This window comes from Saccopteryx bilineata, chromosome 1 (genome assembly GCF_036850765.1).
Source record: "Saccopteryx bilineata isolate mSacBil1 chromosome 1, mSacBil1_pri_phased_curated, whole genome shotgun sequence".
NCBI lineage: Eukaryota > Metazoa > Chordata > Mammalia > Chiroptera > Emballonuridae > Saccopteryx > Saccopteryx bilineata.
Genome location: NC_089490.1, coordinates 406492105 through 406510583, shown reverse-complemented (window position 1 = coordinate 406510583; position 18479 = coordinate 406492105). Strand labels below are relative to the sequence as shown.

Here is an 18479-nt window from a genome sequence, read left to right as displayed (position 1 = left end):
GCCTCCAAAATGCCCCCCGCCCCTTGCCTATGTCCAAATCGCGAACCACCCGCCCCACCAAGCACAAAACAGGCCAATGCACAGAAAGGGCCAACTTTTATTGTCAGGTCAACTTCGGCTCTGGCTACTCGGAGGGAGCAGCTTCAGAGAAGACCAGTGCCGGACCCATGGCCTGATCGAGGTGGGGTCACGCCCCAGGATGACCCACAGGTCTCACAGGGCTGGCTTCTGTCCCCTCTCACCCCTCCTAGCTCCCTCCTAGCTCCCTCCTGCCAGCCCTCCGGCCTCGCCTGGCCCTTCCTCACCGGGCCCGAGACACACGGCCAGGTGAGGGGGCGGCCGTGCCCAGCTCCAGGCTCCGTCTGGGCAGAGGAGAAACCGGGAAGGTAGCCTGGTGCAGAGTGGGGGCTCAGCCCAGGCTGGGTCAGGGCACCCCGGGGGGAGAGGGTCCTGGGGTGCACAGCTGACCGGCGGCCAAGCCCAGCTCGGTCCAAGTTAGTGAAAGGGCTCTGAGCCCTCTGACCCCACTGGCTGCCCTGGGCCACGCCCCTCTATCAGACAGACAGACAGACAGGCAGGCGGGTGGCGTTCTGAAACCAGGGAGAGGAAACCACAGGAACAGCAGCTCGGTCAGGCCGGGGAGCCAGACTGTGAGCAGGCGAGTGTGAGTGTGTGAGCGCTGAGTGTGTGCCGTGGGCAGCCAGGGGGAGGGTGGGCGGCCGCCGCCTTCTCTCCGGCCGGCGCGCAGCTACAGCCTGGCAGCCTCGGCCAGGCCCACGCGGTTCTCGTCGCGGTCGAACACGGTGTAGTAGCGGCCGATGAAGACGTCCCCCAGGATCCAGAGCGGCCCGCTGGGCGGGGGGATGTCCATGCCCATGAAGCCGCTGAGGCAGATGGTCTTCCCGCCCTGTGACACCTGGAACGGCCAGAGGGTCACCACCCGGCCAGCCGGCGCCCCAGCCGCCAGTGCCCGGCCACTCCTGCCCGGCCGTCCCCTCACCTTGAGTGTGTAGTCCTCTGCACTCAGCTTGTAGTCTTGGCTGCCCAGCTTCAGGGTGACCTCGGGCAGGCTGGACACCTTCTCACAGGGGATCATGTACTGAGGGAGGAGGAGACGGCGCGTGTGGGGGACAGCAGGCAGTGGCGTGGGGCGCCCCTGCGGCCACTCCGGCCTGCACACCCCGGCCTGCACGCCCCGCTCACCTCACCCTGGATGAGGGGCACGGCCCCAATGGCCTTCTGCAGGTCCCGGACCTCGTCCACGGGGCCCACGATCAGCGAGGTGCCTGTGTCCACGATGGCCTCGCAGCCCTTCTTGCACAGGGTCAGGCTGTTGCCCACGTCCACCCTACAGGGAAGTGGGTGTGAGTCCCCAGGGCCACCAGCGCCCCCGCCACGCCCGGCCACGGCCACGGCCACGGTAGGACATTTTCTCTTTTAGGACTTGGCCGTGAACAGAGCTGGGTGCCAGGGCCTGGGGACCCAGAGCAGGGTGCCAGCCACCACGCAGCCGTGCAGAGAAGAGGGCACCTGGGGCTGGTGGGGTGCAGGGTCCAGCCCGGCCCGTGGCCACCGCCCTCCCTACCCCCAGCGGGGTGGCCACAGCCGGGACTCACTGTTCCATGTGGACCTGCCAGTAGGCCTTGCGAGTGACGTTGAGGTAGGTGAGGGAGCCTTTGTAGTACTTGGAGTCGGTGCCACCCAGCATCAGCTCGCCCCCTGGCTGTGCGCTGGGGTCCCTGGGAGGAAAGGGAGGGACGGTCAGCCCCCGGCCACCCTAGGAGGACTGGTGAGACAGGGACAAGCTGGGGCCAGGGGTCAGGTGAGGACAGGCAACTTCTGAAGGCCTGTCAGGGCGGGGCTTTCCTGGGTCCACAGGGATGGAAGGATCTAGAAGGGGCACAGAAAGCAATGGAACTTTCTTCTCCCCCAGGGGCGGGGGCTCCAATCCCGCACCCCCTGTGGACTGCAGGCCAAGCCCGACGCCCAGCAGGAGACGCCGTGCTCGGGTCTCAGGGCCTCCTGGTCTGCCTGCTGAGGACGGCCAGGGTCAGGCCAGTGGGTAGATGGGAAGGGAATAGTGCCAGGAGCCCAAGGAGGGAACCCAGGAAGGCTTCCAGGAGGAGGTGCCAGACAGCCCTGAGAGTTGAGCCAGTTCATTCCTGCCCCGGGACTCGTGGCCTTGTTCCGTCTGGGCTGTCAGCAATCCAGGGGCCCCACCTGCCTATCACCAGAACCGGCTCCGGTTCTCTCAGCAGAGCCAAGACTCCGGACACACAGACTGGGCCCTCCTGTGGTGAAACACAGCCGCCTCGTGGGGCTGCTGGCGCCTCCCTGAAAGGGTGGCTGTCCCTGTCTCTACCTGACGTCGGGGGCTGTGGTCCAGTGTGCAGGGAGGACACGGGACCACCACAGCCCACCCAGCAGCCCCTCACCCTCACTGCAGCCCCCTCGCCCTCACTGCAGCGTGGCTGGGCTGGGGGGAACCAGCAGCCCCCTCGCCCTCACTGCAGCGTGGCTGGGCTGGGGGGAACCAGCAGCCCCCTCGCCCTCACTGCAGCGTGGCTGAGCTGGGGGGAACCAGCAGCCCCCTCACCCTCACTGCAGCGTGGCTGGGCTGGGGGGAACCAGCAGCCCCCTCACCCTCACTGCAGCGTGGCTGAGCTGGGGGGAACCAGCAGCCCCCTCACCCTCACTGCAGCGTGGCTGAGCTGGGGGGAACCAGCAGCCCCCTCACCCTCACTGCAGCGTGGCTGAGCTGGGGGGAACCAGCAGCCCCCTCACCCTCACTGCAGCGTGGCTGAGCTGGGGGAACCAGCAGCCCCCTCGCCCTCACTGCAGCGTGGCTGAGCTGGGGGAACCAGCAGCCCCCTCGCCCTCACTGCAGCGTGGCTGGGCTGGGGGGAACCAGCAGCCCCCTCGCCCTCACTGCAGCGTGGCTGGGCTGGGGGGAACCAGCAGCCCCCTCGCCCTCACTGCAGCGTGGCTGGGCTGGGGGGAACCAGCAGCCCCCTCGCCCTCACTGCAGCGTGGCTGGGCTGGGGGGAACCAGCAGCCCCCTCGCCCTCACTGCAGCGTGGCTGGGCTGGGGGGAACCAGCAGCCCCCTCGCCCTCACTGCAGCGTGGCTGGGCTGGGGGGAACCAGCAGCCCCCTCGCCCTCACTGCAGCGTGGCTGGGCTGGGGGGAACCAGCAGCCCCCTCGCCCTCACTGCAGCGTGGCTGGGCTGGGGGGAACCAGCAGCCCCCTCGCCCTCACTGCAGCGTGGCTGGGCTGGGGGGAACCAGCAGCCCCCTCGCCCTCACTGCAGCGTGGTTGGGCTGGGGGAACCAGCAGCCCCCTCACCCTCACTGCAGCGTGGCTGAGCTGGTGGGGGGGGGAGACGTGGGCCCAGCCCGCCCACCTGTTCAGGTAGAAAGAGAAGATGTTCTTCTCCACCAGCTTCTGTTCCATCAGGTTGTCAAAGACGGGCACCACGTTGTTGACAGCGATGCGGGGGTAGGCCATGCCCAGGATGCCGTCAAACTTGGCTGCGATGAAGGTGATGCCCGGCTGCTTGGTGGCCTCCCCAAAGACCTGCCGCTCGACCCTGACGCCGCCCGGGGCCGACACAGCGGAGTTACAGGGCACCTGTGGGCCGCGGAGCGGTCAGTGGGCCACGCGGACCTCAGAGCCCGGCCCCAGGCGGGCCGTCCCCAGGGGCCTTGTGTTGGAGGTCACAGCCACAAGACCCAGCTGTGCATCATCTGGCACATGGAACGGGACAGTGGGGGCGGGAAGAAGGGGCTGGACACTCCAGGGGGGTCAGGCCCTGCAGTCCGGGGGCGGGTGTGGGCTCGGGCAGGGCAGCGGGGCCGGAGCCAGGATGCAGAGGAAGACGGAGGCCCTTGCTCAGCTCTAGCCCCGCCGCCCGGCCTGGGCAGCTCGGGTCCTCAGGCTGGCCGGGAGACGGGGGCCCCATGACAAACCCCCGGCACAGCCCAGGCCCGGCTGCAGACAGACGAGAGCGGAGCAGGATGTGGGGACAAACGGCTGCACATGGGGACACCACAGGGGGAGCGTGTTGGGCCACATCCTGCTTCAGGCGCGGAAAGAAGCGGGGGGTGTCGTGGGGGTGCCCGAGAGACACTGGGTGGGGGGGAAGGCAGCCCCCAAGAAGGTGAAGTGCGTGGGAAGGTGCCCAGGGGTCCTCATGCTGGCCCAAGGGCAAGCCACCACGGCGGGGCTGCCTGAGCCCACCCGTCGTCCGGACGAGGGACAGACCCACGAGCTGCTGTCCCCCCTACAGGAACTTCCTGTGCCTCTGGGGGGGGCTGGGCTGAGAAGGAACCCCCTTCTTGTTTCTCCTCTTCCCCCCAGAACTCCTGAGCTCGGCCCGGAGCCAGCTCCACATTTAAGAACCGTCGGGGCCACTGACCCTCCCTTGAGGGTGAGCATGTTCTGCGCTCACCCCAGAGACCCGTGACTGCAGGGGGGGCCCCGGAGAGCCACCCCAGCTCCTCTCCTGTGGCTCCTGGTGCTGTCATAACCCTCTGCCTTTGCTCCCCAAGCCTCCCCCACTGCAGGGACACCCCCGGGGCTGGCCCCGAGCACCCAGCTGGCACCTCAAACCCAAGCGTCAGAAGGGAAACCAGTCCTCCCACGGCCCACCCACGAGCTTCCCCGTTAATCACTCAGCAGGCCCCGCTCCCAGGCCTGCACCTGTGTGCCAGGCCCAGGTGACGACTGGGGTGTTGAAACCCTCGCTGGGTCAGCAGCCCTGCCCACCAGCCCCTCCTTGCCTCCTGGCCATTCCCCGGGGCCTGCAGCCCCGTCCACACTCACTGTCTCTTCTCCACGAAGCACCCCAAGCTCCCCCTCCTGACCTCCCGGCCTTCGCTCGAGCCATGCCCTCCACTCTCCGCTCCACCAGCGCTGCTGCCCGTCCAAACTCAACAGCGCTCCAGGGCGCTAGCTGAGACCCCTGTCCTGGGGCGGGGCTGCGGGTCCCAGCGCCCTCTCGCCCCGCCACACAGAGAGGGGAGCCCCCACCACGGGGACACACTCACCCGACACCGCGGGGACACACTCACCCCGACACCGCGGGGCACACTCACCCCGACACCGCGGGGCACACTCCCCGACACCGCGGGGACACACTCACCCCGACACCGCGGGGCACACTCACCCCGACACCGCGGGGACACACTCACCCCGACACCGCGGGGCACACTCCCCGACACCGCGGGGCACACTCACCCGACACCGCGGGGGCACACTCACCCGACACCACGGGGGCACACTCACCCCGACACCGCGGGGGCACACTCACCCCGACACCGCGGGGGCACACTCACCCCGACACCGCGGGGACACACTCACCCCGACACCGCGGGGACACACTCACCCCGACACCGCGGGGCACACTCCCCGACACCGCGGGGCACACTCACCCGACACCGCGGGGCACACTCACCCCGACACCGCGGGGCACACTCACCCCGACACCACGGGGACACACCCCGACACCGCGGGGACACACTCACCCCGACACCGCGGGGACACACTCGACACCGCGGGGACACACTCACCCCGACACCGCGGGGACACACTCACCCCGACACCGCGGGGCACACTCCCTGACACCACGGGGGCACACTCACCCCGACACCGCGGGGCACACTCCCTGACACCGCGGGGACACACTCACCCCGACACCGCGGGGCACACTCCCCGACACCGCGGGGCACACTCACCCCGACACCGCGGGGCACACTCACCCGACACCGCGGGGCACACTCCCCGACACCGCGGGGCACACTCACCCCGACACCACGGGGACACACCCCGACACCGCGGGGCACACTCACCCCGACACCACGGGGACACACCCCGACACCGCGGGGCACACTCACCCCGACACCGCGGGGACACACCCCGACACCGCGGGGACACACTCACCCCGACACCGCGGGGACACACTCGACACCGCGGGGACACACTCACCCCGACACCGCGGGGACACACTCACCCCGACACCGCGGGGCACACTCACCCCGACACCGCGGGGACACACTCACCCCGACACCGCGGGGACACACTCGACACCGCGGGGACACACTCACCCCGACACCGCGGGGACACACTCACCCCGACACCGCGGGGCACACTCACCCCGACACCGCGGGGACACACTCACCCCGACACCGCGGGGCACACTCCCCGACACCGCGGGGACACACTCACCCCGACACCGCGGGGCACACTCACCCCGACACCGCGGTGCACACTCCCCGACACCGCGGGGACACACTCACCCCGACACCGCGGGACACACTTGACACCGTGGGGTCACACTCACCCCGACACCGCGGGACACACTCGACACCGCGGGGCACACTCACCCCGACACCACGGGGACACACTCACCCCGACACCGCGGGGACACACTCTCCCCGACACCGCGGGGACACTCACCCCGACACCGCGGGGACACACTCCCCGCCACCGCGGGGCACACTCACCCCGACACCACGGGGACACACTCACCCCGACACCACGGGGACACACTCACCCCGCCACCACGGGGACACACTCGACACCGCGGGGACACACTCACCCCGACACCGCGGGGACACACCCCGACACCGCGGGGACACACTCACCCCGCCACCACGGGGACACACTCGACACCGCGGGGACACACTCACCCCGACACCGCGGGGACACACTCACCCCGCCACCACGGGGACACACTCGACACCGTGGGGACACACTCACCCCGACACCGCGGGGACACACTCAACACCGCGGGGCACACTCACCCCGACACCGCGGGGACACACTCACCCCGACACCGCGGGGACACACTCCCCGCCACCGCGGGGGCACACTCACCCCGCCACCGTGGGGACACACTCACCCCGACACTGCGGGGACACACTCGATACCGCGGGGGCACACTCACCCCGACACCGCGGGCACACTCCCCGACACCGCGGGGACACACTCACCCCGACACCGCGGGACACACTCGACACCGCGGGGGCACACTCACCCCGACACCGCGGGGACACACTCATCCCGACACCGTGGGGACACACTCACCCCGACACCGTGGGGACACACTCGATACCACGGGGACACACTCGATACCGTGGGGACACACTCGATACCGCGGGGACACACTCACCCCGACACCGCGGGGGCACACTCACCCCGACACCGTGGGGACACACTCACCCCGACACCACGGGACACACTCGACACCGCGGGGACACACTCACCCCGACACCCCGGGGACACACCCCGACACCGCAGGGACACACTCACCCCGACACCGCGGGACACACTCGACACCGCGGGGGCACACTCCCCCCCACCCTGGGGCACACTCACCGACACGGTGTCCTGGCTCAGGTACCCGGACAGGCTGCCGGAGCCGTAGTGGATGTCGAAGGTCGTCCCGTTCTTCACGTAGGTGCTGGACTTGCCGCTGTTGTACTTGTGGTGGATCCCTGCGCCACGGGAGCCCGTCAGCCTACCCCCCACGGTGGCCTCTGACCCTCGTGACCCTCACCCTCCACACAGTGGTCAGACTGCCCCTCTCAGGCCCCCGGTCACCAGGCCGCCCTCCCAGGGGCTCAGGACAACAGGCTGACGCCCCCAGACTCAGCCTCAGCCTCCGCCCAGCAGGCGGGCGGCCCATGGCGGGCTCCGCCCTCGGCCACTGTGGCCCCAGCCCAGGGAGAAGCAGGGCTGGCAGGAACAGGTCCACCCGGAGAGCGGGAGCCCCAGGGCTGGGACTGCCCGGTGCAGGCGGGCATCGGGAGCAGCAGGTCGCCCAGCGGCTAAGGCAGGGCTGCAGTGCCCGCCTCCCAGCCCCCAGCCCATGCCACATCCCGGGACCGGAGAAGACCAGCACAGAGGCCAGGCAGCAGCCCCCACCAGGGGACAGTGTGCACCTGTGACGTGGACGAGGGCCGGGCGCCCCCACCACGGGGACAGTGTGCACCTGTGACGTGGACGAGGGCCGGGCGCCCCCACCACGGGGACAGTGTGCACCTGTGACGTGGACGAGGGTCGGGCGCCCCCACCACGGGGACAGTGTGCACCTGTGACGTGGACGAGGGCCGGGCGCCCCCACCACGGGGACAGTGTGCACCTGTGACGTGGACGAGGGTCGGGCGCCCCCACCACGGGGACAGTGTGCACCTGTGACGTGGACGAGGGTCGGGCGCCCCCACCAGGGGACAGTGTGCACCTGTGACGTGGACGAGGGTCGGGCGCCCCCACCACGGGGACAGTGTGCACCTGTGACGTGGACGAGGGTCGGGCGCCCCCCCAGGCCCCGACCACCCTGCCTGCTCCCGAGTCCGGCCCCTCCGCCTCGCCCCCACTTGGAAGGGCCCGGGACAGACAGGTGGGCAGGACTTACAGCAGGCGATGTCCAGCAGTTTGCAGTGGATTGACGGGACCCACAGGTTGGAGGAGCCAGTGTCAAAGACGACAGTGAAACACTGTGGGGGGGTCCCAATGCCAATCTCCCCGTAGTACTGGGCCTGGGGGGACACAGAGGGCCATCAGGGCCAAGGGAGGAGCCCCCCACCTGTCCGCTGTCAGCATGCCAGACCCCAGGCGAAGGACAGTCAAGGTCCACACCTGCCACCCCTCACACCCTGGGATACAACCCCACCCTGCCTGGCCACAGTGAGAGCAGGAAAGACCACCCACCCCTATTTGAAACATGAAATCAGTGGTCCATTCAGAGTCCGGACAGGCTCTGACCACCTCCTGAGCCTCGAGTGGGAAGGGCCTCTGGGGCTCTGGGGTCCAGGGGTCCAGGAAGGGAAGCAATTGCCACTCTAGGAGGGGGCCATGTCAGGGCCTGACCCTGGGGCCTTAGTTCCTACCCTGCCCAACAGGGCCAAGCCTGGAGGGCTCCCAGGTGGAAGGGTCTGGGTGACCAAGGGGAGAGGGTACACCCTGGAGGTTCAGAGTCCCCAGTGGCCCAGCCTCTCTGCCTTCACGGCTCTGGGTGGACACATGGGCGCAGGGGCAGGTGAGGGGGCTCCAGTGTGCACAAGGGGGCTGCGTGCCCCACGAGCCTCAAAGGGAAGCCCCATCTTTGGCCCTCTCCTATGTCAGAGAGTGTGGGCGTTCTTGACCTTGGGGTCAGCTGGGGCCCTGCCTGCCTGGGCATCCCCTCCCCCCAGGGACGGGACCTAGGACACCCGCCCCCCCAAAGCCTCTCTCCCTGGACACTTAGACGCCGGGAGCAGCTGCTGACTGTGACCCAACAGAAGTGTCCGGATTGGGAAGGGAGGAGGATGACTCAGCAAATATCCGAGCGTGTGGGCACCGAGGATAATCAGGAACTGGTCAGTAGGTCCTGGGCTGCTGGCCCCCCTCCACCGGCCCAGTCACATGCCTGTGAGGCTCCGGCTTCCTGGCGCAGCCCGGGTTCCAGCCAGCCCAGAGGGCACGGCCACACCTGTCACAGCCCCAGGTGTGACCAGGGGCTGGAGGCAGCCAGGCTGGCTCCCCAAAACTCAGGTGGGTCCCCAGAGCTGGGGGCAGGCTGACCCGGCCCCAGCTCGCTGTGTGGCTTCCGGAGTATTCCACCTCAGAGCCTATGTCCCACTCGGGCAGCAGTGGCGCAGGCTGGGTCACGGGGTGGCCCCTGGCCTTCCGGCAGGATGGGCGGGAACACAAGCTCCATGGGAGCTCATTACACCCTGGCAGCAGGCCCAGGACCCAATCTCAAGGGTCCTCCGGGGCCCCACCCACAGCCTCTCTCCAGGGACAGGCCAGTATCTGATTCTGGGCTCCTCCACGCCTAGCCGGTGGCTCTCTCGAGGGTGACGCTGTCCCCACTTCCCACAGGTTGGCCTCATAAATGGGACACCTGCCTGGCTGAGCCCAGGGTCAGTGGCCCACAGGAGGCAGATACGTCCCAGAGGTGCCAGGGCCACCCCAAGCTGTCCTCTCAGCAGGGCAGGAGAGCCTCAGGCCGTGCAGACCCCAGAGGAGGCGAGAGACCTCCAAGGGGCAGGGGGCGTGTGCCCGAGGGGAAGCTCCTCCCCCCACAGGACAGGTAAGGGCTCCAAACTGCTGAGTGCCGACCCCAAGAGCCTTTCACCAAGACGCAAGCCACGCACATGGAACCTTCCCCACAGCCCAGTGTCTGCGGCCGCCCCGAGTGGACACCCCTCCCTCACTCACATCCATGTAGTTCTTGAGTATCTCGGGGACGGGCCCCCCGGTCACAGCAGGCCCCGCCTGGGCGTATTTTGTAATGGGGCCCTTGGCAATCAGGTTTTCCACGGGGCCCCCCACCTCCGACATGGTCCGGCGGATGGACGTGAACTTGTGCAGTGGGATTCTGTCAAGAGGAGGGGGTCAGGGCTCCTTAGGGCAGTGCCCGGCTCCTGTCTCCCCTCTGACCCTCCACACCCACACCCACATCCCAGCTGGAGGAAAATGGCCCCTGCTCCCCCCCCCCCCAGCCACCAGGAGCTTCCAAGACCACCCCCTCTGGTTCCTGCTGTGACAGTGGCTGGTGGGTCTGTTAGGTGTCAGTGGCTACCTCTCTGCCCAGAGCCTGCAGATGCCCCTGCGCTCTGGTCCTCTAGCCACGCCGTCTCCAGACCTGAGGCTGACACGGTCCCCACCTCCCCGCCCTGTCCTCTGTGAGGTGACCAACTTCGGGAATCAGATTGAACTTCAACGCCACCCCCTCTAAGAAGCCCTCCTTGACCACATCACCCTGTCTCCTTCCACTGCCCTCGCCCCACACTGCAGTGACCTCGGTCACTTCTTGCTGACCTGTCACTCTCTCCTCACCACCATACAGACCCGAGAAGGCTAGGACTGCACCTGGAAGGCGGGGTGGGAGGACTGTGCTTGCAGCCTGTCCTCTGCCACACCTGCCCCATGGTGCCCGGTGAGAACACCCTTCCCTGGAGCCTCTGACTCGCAGTTAACAAGCCCAGCTGGGGTGGTCTTGGTGGTCCGCCCTTCATAGGATGGAAGTCAGGGGTCCTGGCTGTGATGTGCATGGGGCTCTGCCATCAGAGCAGAGGGAGGGGTCCCTTCCTTCACTCCCCTGGGTCCCTGGCCCCCCTGGCTCTGAGCTTGCTCCCTGTTGCCATGGTGCAGGAGGCAGGACAGGAGGGCAAGGTTAACCACTGGGATGAGACGTTTCCCCAGCCTGACGATTCAGGAGTGCGAGACGACGGCCATTACCAGCATGCCAAGGGCGTGCTCCAAAAACCTGGGACTCTAGCCCAAGAGCTGGCAGGCTGGGGGAGGGACACACCCTCCAGCAGCCAAGGAAACTGCAGGCATCAGTCCCAGAGGACCTGGGCGCTGTGAGGGGCTCAGAGAAGCCCGGACTCCCCTCCCTACTGCTCTCCTTTCCCGTCCCCCCTGCTGGGGAGGTCTGTGGGCGGGGCTGGAGCAGGCTCAGGCCTACAGCTGCTGCCCCAGTTGGGGCTACTCACCCCCAGGCCACAGCCCACGGAGAAGCCCACGCAGGGCAGCCTGCTGGCAAGGCTCAGCCCCACTCGGCCCCCAGCCAGCTCCTCGGCCTTATGACCTCACCCACCTGCCCACGGGCAAAAGGCCCACAGTCCAGGTGGAGGAATTCATGCTCAGGCCTAATACAAGGGGCCCCTGGGGATGGGTGGGGCAGAGGCAGAAAAGGGTGGGCTTGCTGGGAGAGCAGGACGCCTCTCAAAGGTGGGAGAATGGGGTGGGGGAGGAAGGGAAGGGGTGTGGGGACCCTCCTCAGCCTGGCTGGCCTCGCATGGCACAGCTTCAGACCAGGCCTGGCAGTCGGTGACCTTACCTGGCACAGGGGTGCAGGTCCCTGGGGCCTCGCTGGGTCAGAGCTCTGCCCCCCCCCAGGCCTAAGGCAACTCACGCAGACCCTCTCCTTAACTAACACCCTTCCTGTTTGTTGGGCATCTGGGCTCTGTAAGGTGGCCCGAGGGTCTCCCAGCCCATGGCCTGTGGTAAGATCCCACGTGACAAACCGGAGTGGGCAAGTCCAGTTCACAATGGCCAAGTGGAAGTGGGAAAATGCCTTGCCCGGGTTCAGGGGCCTCCCCGGCAAGCACGGGGGTGGGGGGTCTGCCCACTTCCACCAAAGGGCCTTGAGCACAGACACCCCGTCCGACCCCACCCGTCCTGGGGGTGCTGGTCAGCCAGAGTGGCAGCCACCCTCCGTCGTAGCTACTAGCCCCACAGGATGCAGGGAGGGGTGTCACCCGGCTGCGGGAACTCGAGCGAGCCCTGCGCCCCCAGCCGCGCCCGAGGGTGGTCCTGCAGGAGGCAGCGCGGGATCCCGGCTCAGGTGAGGCGCGCGGAGGTCACCGGGGGCGCGGGGCTCCGAAGCCCGGGCGCCCGGGACGGGCGGACCTCACCTGATGAGCGCGGCGGCGGGCGCAGCCAGCAGGCCGAGGATGAGCAGCAGCAGGCTGGAGGGCTGCATGGTGGCGGCGGCCTGGTCGGACGGAGCGGGGCGGCCGGGTCACAGCAGATCTCCCCGAGGTCGCCCGCTTATAGCCGGGATGACGGCGCAGTCGGGGCGGTCAGCTGACCGGCTTGTTTGCAACGGGGCGGGTCACGTGCGCCCCGGCCGGCGTGCGCCGAGCGGTTCTGGGCGGGGCCACGCCGGCCACGCCCCCGGCTGCGGCCGGCGCTCCCGGCCCGGGCATGCGCACTGCGCTCGCCGGGGCGCGCCCCCTTGCCCAAAATGGGCCGGGACCAGCGTGGGCGTTACGCGTGCCCGGCGAGCACGGGCACCCACCCGACCTGCTCCAAAGGGGCCGGGGCCTGGACCGCCCCACCCTCCCGAGCCTCTCCAGCGGGGCGAGACCCGGGGGTCTTGGCTTTTTCCTGTCCCAGCCCCGCGGGCTGCGCACAGATGAGATTTCACACTCCCTACCCACCCCACCCCCCGGATTCCAGGGCGCCCACTGCTCCTCCACCTGCACCCTCCGCTGGGGGCCCCTGTCCCTCCCACTCCTCCTTTGTCCTGGGAGTGTCCAGGGACTGACTGGGAGCTCCAGCCACCTTCAGTCTCCTCCAAGTGTACATAACCTGTCCCCCAACTCTTCACTTCCCACCTCCCCAGAGCAACACCTGGCCTGGTACTGTTCAGCCACCCTGAGCCCACCCTTCTCTGGGAACCCCCAACCTGGCCGCAGCACCGTCCCCTCCAGACTCCGACTCAAAGTGAGGAATCGGGTCTCCCAGCTCCAGCCGAGCAGGGCCTGGGGAAGGGGGCCCTCCGCTCCCACCAGGGCTGAGCTCTCCAGGACTGACCGTGCACCCCTTGTGGCCCCATTTGGTGTCTGGAGCTGAGTTCACTGTCTGAGCAGAGGGCCCGCTCCGTCTCCAATGCCCCGTACCAGCCAGAGGAGGCACCGGCCTCAACCTTAAGGAAGACAGGAGTCTGGACAGGCCATTTTAGAGAAGATCGTGTCAAGAAGGAAATTAAGTGGACAAATGTGCTAGAAAGTGACCACTGTCACAGAGACATTCATGAGGTTGGCAAGGTCACCGGAGTGTGTGGGCAGAAGAGGAAGTTGGATGGTTGGGGGTGGGTAGGGCAGTGGCAGCCGGTTTGATCTGGCCAGGAGCCAGGCTGAGATCCCGGGCTTTCTTTTTAAGACAACAGCTAAGAAGGGACCCTCTGGTGGCCTAAAAGGTGGAGAGGCCCCATTCTCCTGCAGAGACTGCTTGTCATTACTGTTCATCTAGTACAGAGTGGGACCTTCTCTCCCTGTGGTTCCCAGGATTCCCCAGCTCCTAGAGCAATGCCCCGCACATGGTGGGTGCTCACCAGGTATGTGTGACAAGGACAGAGGGATGCTCCCAGTCCCACAGGTACTGTAGGCTCAGAGGTCTTTCCCTGGTGGGCAGCACCGTGGGACTTGGCTGCGGGATCTGGGACCCAGGCTGGGCCCGGCCTCTACTGCCCAGCGCCAGACAGAGCCTGTGGCCCCTTCCGATGCAGCCTCTCTGGCCTGGGCCCTGTGTTCCCCAAGAAACCCCGTGGCTTCGATCAGGCACCTAGGGGGTCTCTGCTCTTTCACAGGCCAAAGCCGCTCCCCCTCCACATCAGTTACCCCATCAGAGCCAATCACAGTGATTGGCCAGAGGGTCCCCGAGGGCCCTGTCCCCTGTGCTCTGCCACATGTGGCACAGGGCCAGAAAGAGGTGCCCCTTGGGCCACAGGCAGTGGACCCAACACAGAACTGCAGGGCCTCTTTGACCTCTGACGTGCTCAATCACCTACTGGCCAAGGGGCCCAAAGACAGGCCTGGTGGGAAGAGGGCTTCCTATCAGCTGGGCAGGTGTGGGGCCAGCACCTGACTCCTGACCCCTGGCTCCCATTGAGTGAGGACCAGGGTCTGGGGACTCCAGGGAGAGAGCCAGGACCCAGGAGGGCAGGGCCTTCCTGGAGAATCAGGGAACGAGAGGGGGCTAGAAGCCACTCCTCTTGGACTCCCCTCAGACACCTGACGGGCCACCTGTCCCACGCTTGATTGTCCAGCCCCTGCCACGTGCTCTGGGTGCTGGGAAGTCACAGGACCGACACAGGAGCCCCTCCCTCGTGGAATGCATGCTCCAGACATCACATGGTCTTCTGGGAGAAGACAAGGGCCCCGGAAAACCACGGCAGGGGAGGGACACGGAGTGTGACAGGAAGGAGGGTGTCGCAATGGGCGGAACCTCATGGGAGCACGCTGGTGGGTCAGTGTTCGAGGTCAGAGATGGGGCCTGCACGCTGGTGGGTCAGTGTTCGAGGTCAGAGATGGGGCCTGCCTGGGGTGTGTGTGTGCGTGCATGGGGGGCTCAGTCAGCTGAGCAGAGCACCGGGAGGGGAGGGGGGGATGAGGTCAGAGGTCAGAGGTCAGAGGGGAGCCGCTGGAGGACCCTGCTTTGGGTCTGAGAGGAAAGAGCTCAGGATCCTGGTCAGGAACAGTCTTGGGGGGAAGGAGTAGGAGCCAGCCAGGCCGGGAGGCCGCGGTGGCCTGAACTGGCCGGGCAGGGGCAAGGGGGCCTTAAGGAACAGGGTCAGCTTCGAGACACACTTTCGAAGCAGGGCCAGCAGGCTTCTCTGGCGGGTGGGGGCCAATGGTGTGTGCCGGCGGGGTCCTTACGCACTAGGAGTCTGTCCGCAATACCCTGAGCAATGGGGTGTTATCGGCTGGGGTGAACCGGCTGCAGGAGGAGGGGCGTGGGCGGGAGGCGGGCCCGGAGCTGGCTCTGCACGCGTCCCACTGAGAAGATGCCCGTGCGGGGGGTGCGGGGGTCCGTGCCGCCGCTGTTGAGCGCCGGCAGCTGTTGGAGCCTGGAGTCGAGGGGAGAGGCCCAAGCTGAGGTAGAAGCTCTTGAGTCGACGACCGTCCACAGCAGCTAAGGGGTGAGACTGGACACAGGCCAGGGCTGTGGGCAGAGATAAGAGGCCCCGGGGTGGGGGTGGGGTGGGGGGCAGCAGAGGAGATGGAGCAGGGGCTGCCGGGACTGAGTGAAGAGCAGCTCAAGGAGGGGTGGCCATTGTGACAGCTGCCACCCCAGGGTGCAGTCCCAGGAAGAGGGGCTCTGCACTGACCCGCTGGATTTGGGACTTGGACCTTGAGGAGAGCCGCTCCAGGGACGCGGCAGAGGTCAAGTTGAAGAGAATGGCTCCTATAAAAAGGCCCAGTCGTCCAGACAGCGTGGCTTTGATGCAAGGATAGGCCGGAAGACGGCTGGAGGGCGGAACTGAAGGGTCTGAGGGCGGAACTGTCTGACGCTAACATGCGTGGGGGGGGGGCAGGGGGCTCTATAAACAGTGCCGTCCCATGGAAGCACTGTGGTCCTTCCCTCACACCGCACACACTCTCCATTCCAAGAGGGTTAGAGAGAGAAACGCCCGCGGTGAATCCCCAAGTGAGACAAAGGGGACCATCTCTGGGATGTTGGAATCAGCCAGGATTTGTGGTTGAAACAGGAAGCACACCAAAAGCACCTGGATACCGGTAAAGAAAATAATAATAATAATAAAAAGACAGAAAGACAGGCCACAGCCAGGGAAACACGTGTGTGTGTGAGTGTGTGTGTGTGTGTGTGTGTGTTCGAAACATGCGGAGAAGTCTCGGAACTCTCCGCAAGGGGAAAACGAACAGTTCAATTAAACAGAAAAAAAAAAAACGGGCAAAGTTCTGAGCAGACACGTCACTGAAGAAGCTCTGCAGAAGGAAAATAAGCCGGCGAGAAAACACCTGTGTCACAGGGGAAGTGTGCACATTAAAGCAACAATGAGACACCACGGCACACCTATCCGAATGGCTCAAGTCCAAAATAGTGACACCATCCAGTGCCGGGAGGACGCGCATGGAGCCGCCCGGCATCTGCCCCGCTGCTGGGGGAGCGCAGGGGGCGCAGCCGCTCCGGGAGGCGGTTCGGCGGTTTCTCACAAAACCAGACAGCCAGCAAGGGTGCTCCTCCGTGAGCTGGAAACTTACGTGCACACAGAAACCTGCAGGAGGATGTTTATACTGTTCTAGTCATCATGGCCAAGACTTGGAAGCAACAACGTTGCCCCTTTCCATGGACGAGTGAATCAACATTCCAGACAGTGGATGTCAGGCAGGGGTCAAGAGAAATAAGCTACTGGGTCGTGAAAAGACACTTCAATACCTATTACGAAGTGGGAGGAACCAATATGAGAAGGACCACACACGGTGTGGGAGTCCACCTCCTAAGACATGCTGGGGAAGGTCAAGCTCCGCGCTGGCCAAGCTCCGTTCTGGGGACAGCGAACAGACCAGGGGTTGCGGTGGGGGAGGGGCGAACACGTGGTGCGCAGAGGACTTTTACGGCAACGAGACTTTGCTCCAGACTAGAACGTTGTACACCTGACGTTATAGATTCTCCCCCCCCCCCCCCAAACTCACAGAAGATACAACTCAGGGAGGAAAACCTTCAGGTATAAACTGTGGGCTTTAGTTAATAAAAATGTATCAAGGCCAGTTCTTCAATTGTAACAAGTGGGCCGCAGTCATGAGTTAATAACAGGGGCGCTGGATGTGTGGTGTGGAGGGTGTGGGGGTTTAAGGGGCCTCTGTCCTCTCTGCCAACTTCTCTGTATGTGTAAAACTGTTCTTTAAAAAAATTGAAGTCTATTAACTGGATAAAAGGAGCACTAATCTCTTTTAGGAGAAACATGATGAATTTAGGCTAGGGCGCTAGGCTAATATTAATAACTCCTGTTCCTGAGAATATGCTGTATTAAGAGGGAGAAGAGGCAAGCCACGGAGGCGTAAGACATTCATTGCATACATCTGACAAGCAGCTAGAATCTGAAATATAAAAAGAACCACAAATGAATAGAGATGATAGACAGACAACCCAATAGGAAAAGAAAAAAAAATTTTTTTAAAGTACAAATGATTTGCCAGACACTACACACACACAGAAGGGAAGTCCGGGTGCCCAGCAAAGGTGTGGAAAAGTGTTTATCATCTCTGGAGCCGGGTCGCACCCGCGCCCACCAGAATGTCTGCCATGGAAATGCTGGGAAACCCCACGTGCGGTGTGGACGTGGGGCGATCGGAACACGTGTAGCCAACAGGATGGCGAGTTGGTAGGAGAGCTTTGGAAAACCACGTGGCCCTGTCCACGAAAGCTGGTCTCCGAGCTGCCCTCGGCCAGCGGTCAGCGGCACCTCTCTGGGGTGTACGCGCAGCAGAAATGCCCCTGGCCCCGGGGTCAGGGCGGAGCACGGGCAGTCAGCCATATTGACAATAGCGCCAGATGGAAGGTGCCCAGAGCCTGTGGGAGCTCCACCCCCAAGACAGTAGAGAGGTTCATTGTTCATGACAAATTCACACGATGAGAACGATCCACCGATCCACCGCAGGACACACGACAGACAGGATGAGCCCTGTGAACTGTGAACGAAAGCAGAGCAGGCTCTGCGGCCAGGCCGGGCCCTGTCCTTCTCTCTCCCCCTCTGTCCCCTCACTCACAGAGAGGGGCGGGCCCTGTCCTTCTCTCTCCCCCTCTGTCCCCTCACTCACAGAGAGGGGCGGGCCCTGTCCTTCTCTCTCCCCCTCTGTCCCCTCACCCACAGAGAGGGGCGGGCCCTGTCCTTCTCTCTCCCCTTCTATCCCCTCACCCACAGAGAGGGGCGGGCCCTGTCCTTCTCTCTTCCCCCTCTGTCCCCTCACCCACAGAGAGGGGCGGGCCCTGTCCTTCTCTCTCCCCCTCTGTCCCCTCACTCACAGAGAGGGGCGGGCCCTGTCCTTCTCTCTCCCCCTCTGTCCCCTCACCCACAGAGAGGGGCGGGCCCTGTCCTTCTCTCTCCCCCTCTGTCCCCTCACCCACAGAGAGGGGTGGGCCCTGTCCTTCTCTCTCCCCCTCTATCCCCTCACCCACAGAGAGGGGTGGGCCCTGTCCTTCTCTCTCCCCCTCTGTCCCCTCACTCACAGAGAGGGGCG

General features: G+C 65.6%; 1 protein-coding gene across 1 annotated transcript; it reads right to left on the bottom strand.

Moving 5' to 3' along the window:
- Positions 1-77: 77 nt before the first annotated feature.
- On the bottom strand, positions 78-12590 carry CTSD (cathepsin D). The gene is made up of 9 exons (XM_066252374.1): positions 12408-12590; positions 10204-10363; positions 8417-8540; positions 7378-7496; positions 3404-3630; positions 1617-1739; positions 1204-1348; positions 1001-1099; positions 78-916 (listed from the first exon to the last, which is right to left on the bottom strand). Exons 1-9 carry the CDS (start codon positions 12473-12475, stop codon positions 749-751), a joined length of 1233 nt encoding a protein of 410 aa, XP_066108471.1. The 5' UTR covers positions 12476-12590; the 3' UTR covers positions 78-748.
- Positions 12591-18479: the final 5889 nt, after the last annotated feature.

Coding starts and splice junctions, on each gene's coding strand:
- CTSD (XM_066252374.1), bottom strand. CDS start 12,475: ATGCAGCCCTCCAGCCTGCTGCTGCTCATCCTCGGCCTGCTGGCTGCG. Junction 3,631..7,377: donor TGAGCCAGGACACCGTGTCG/GTGAGTGTGCCC, acceptor CGCGGCCCACAG/GTGCCCTGTAACTCCGCTGT. Junction 1,740..3,403: donor TTCTCTTTCTACCTGAACAG/GTGGGCGGGCTG, acceptor CTTTCCTCCCAG/GGACCCCAGCGCACAGCCAG.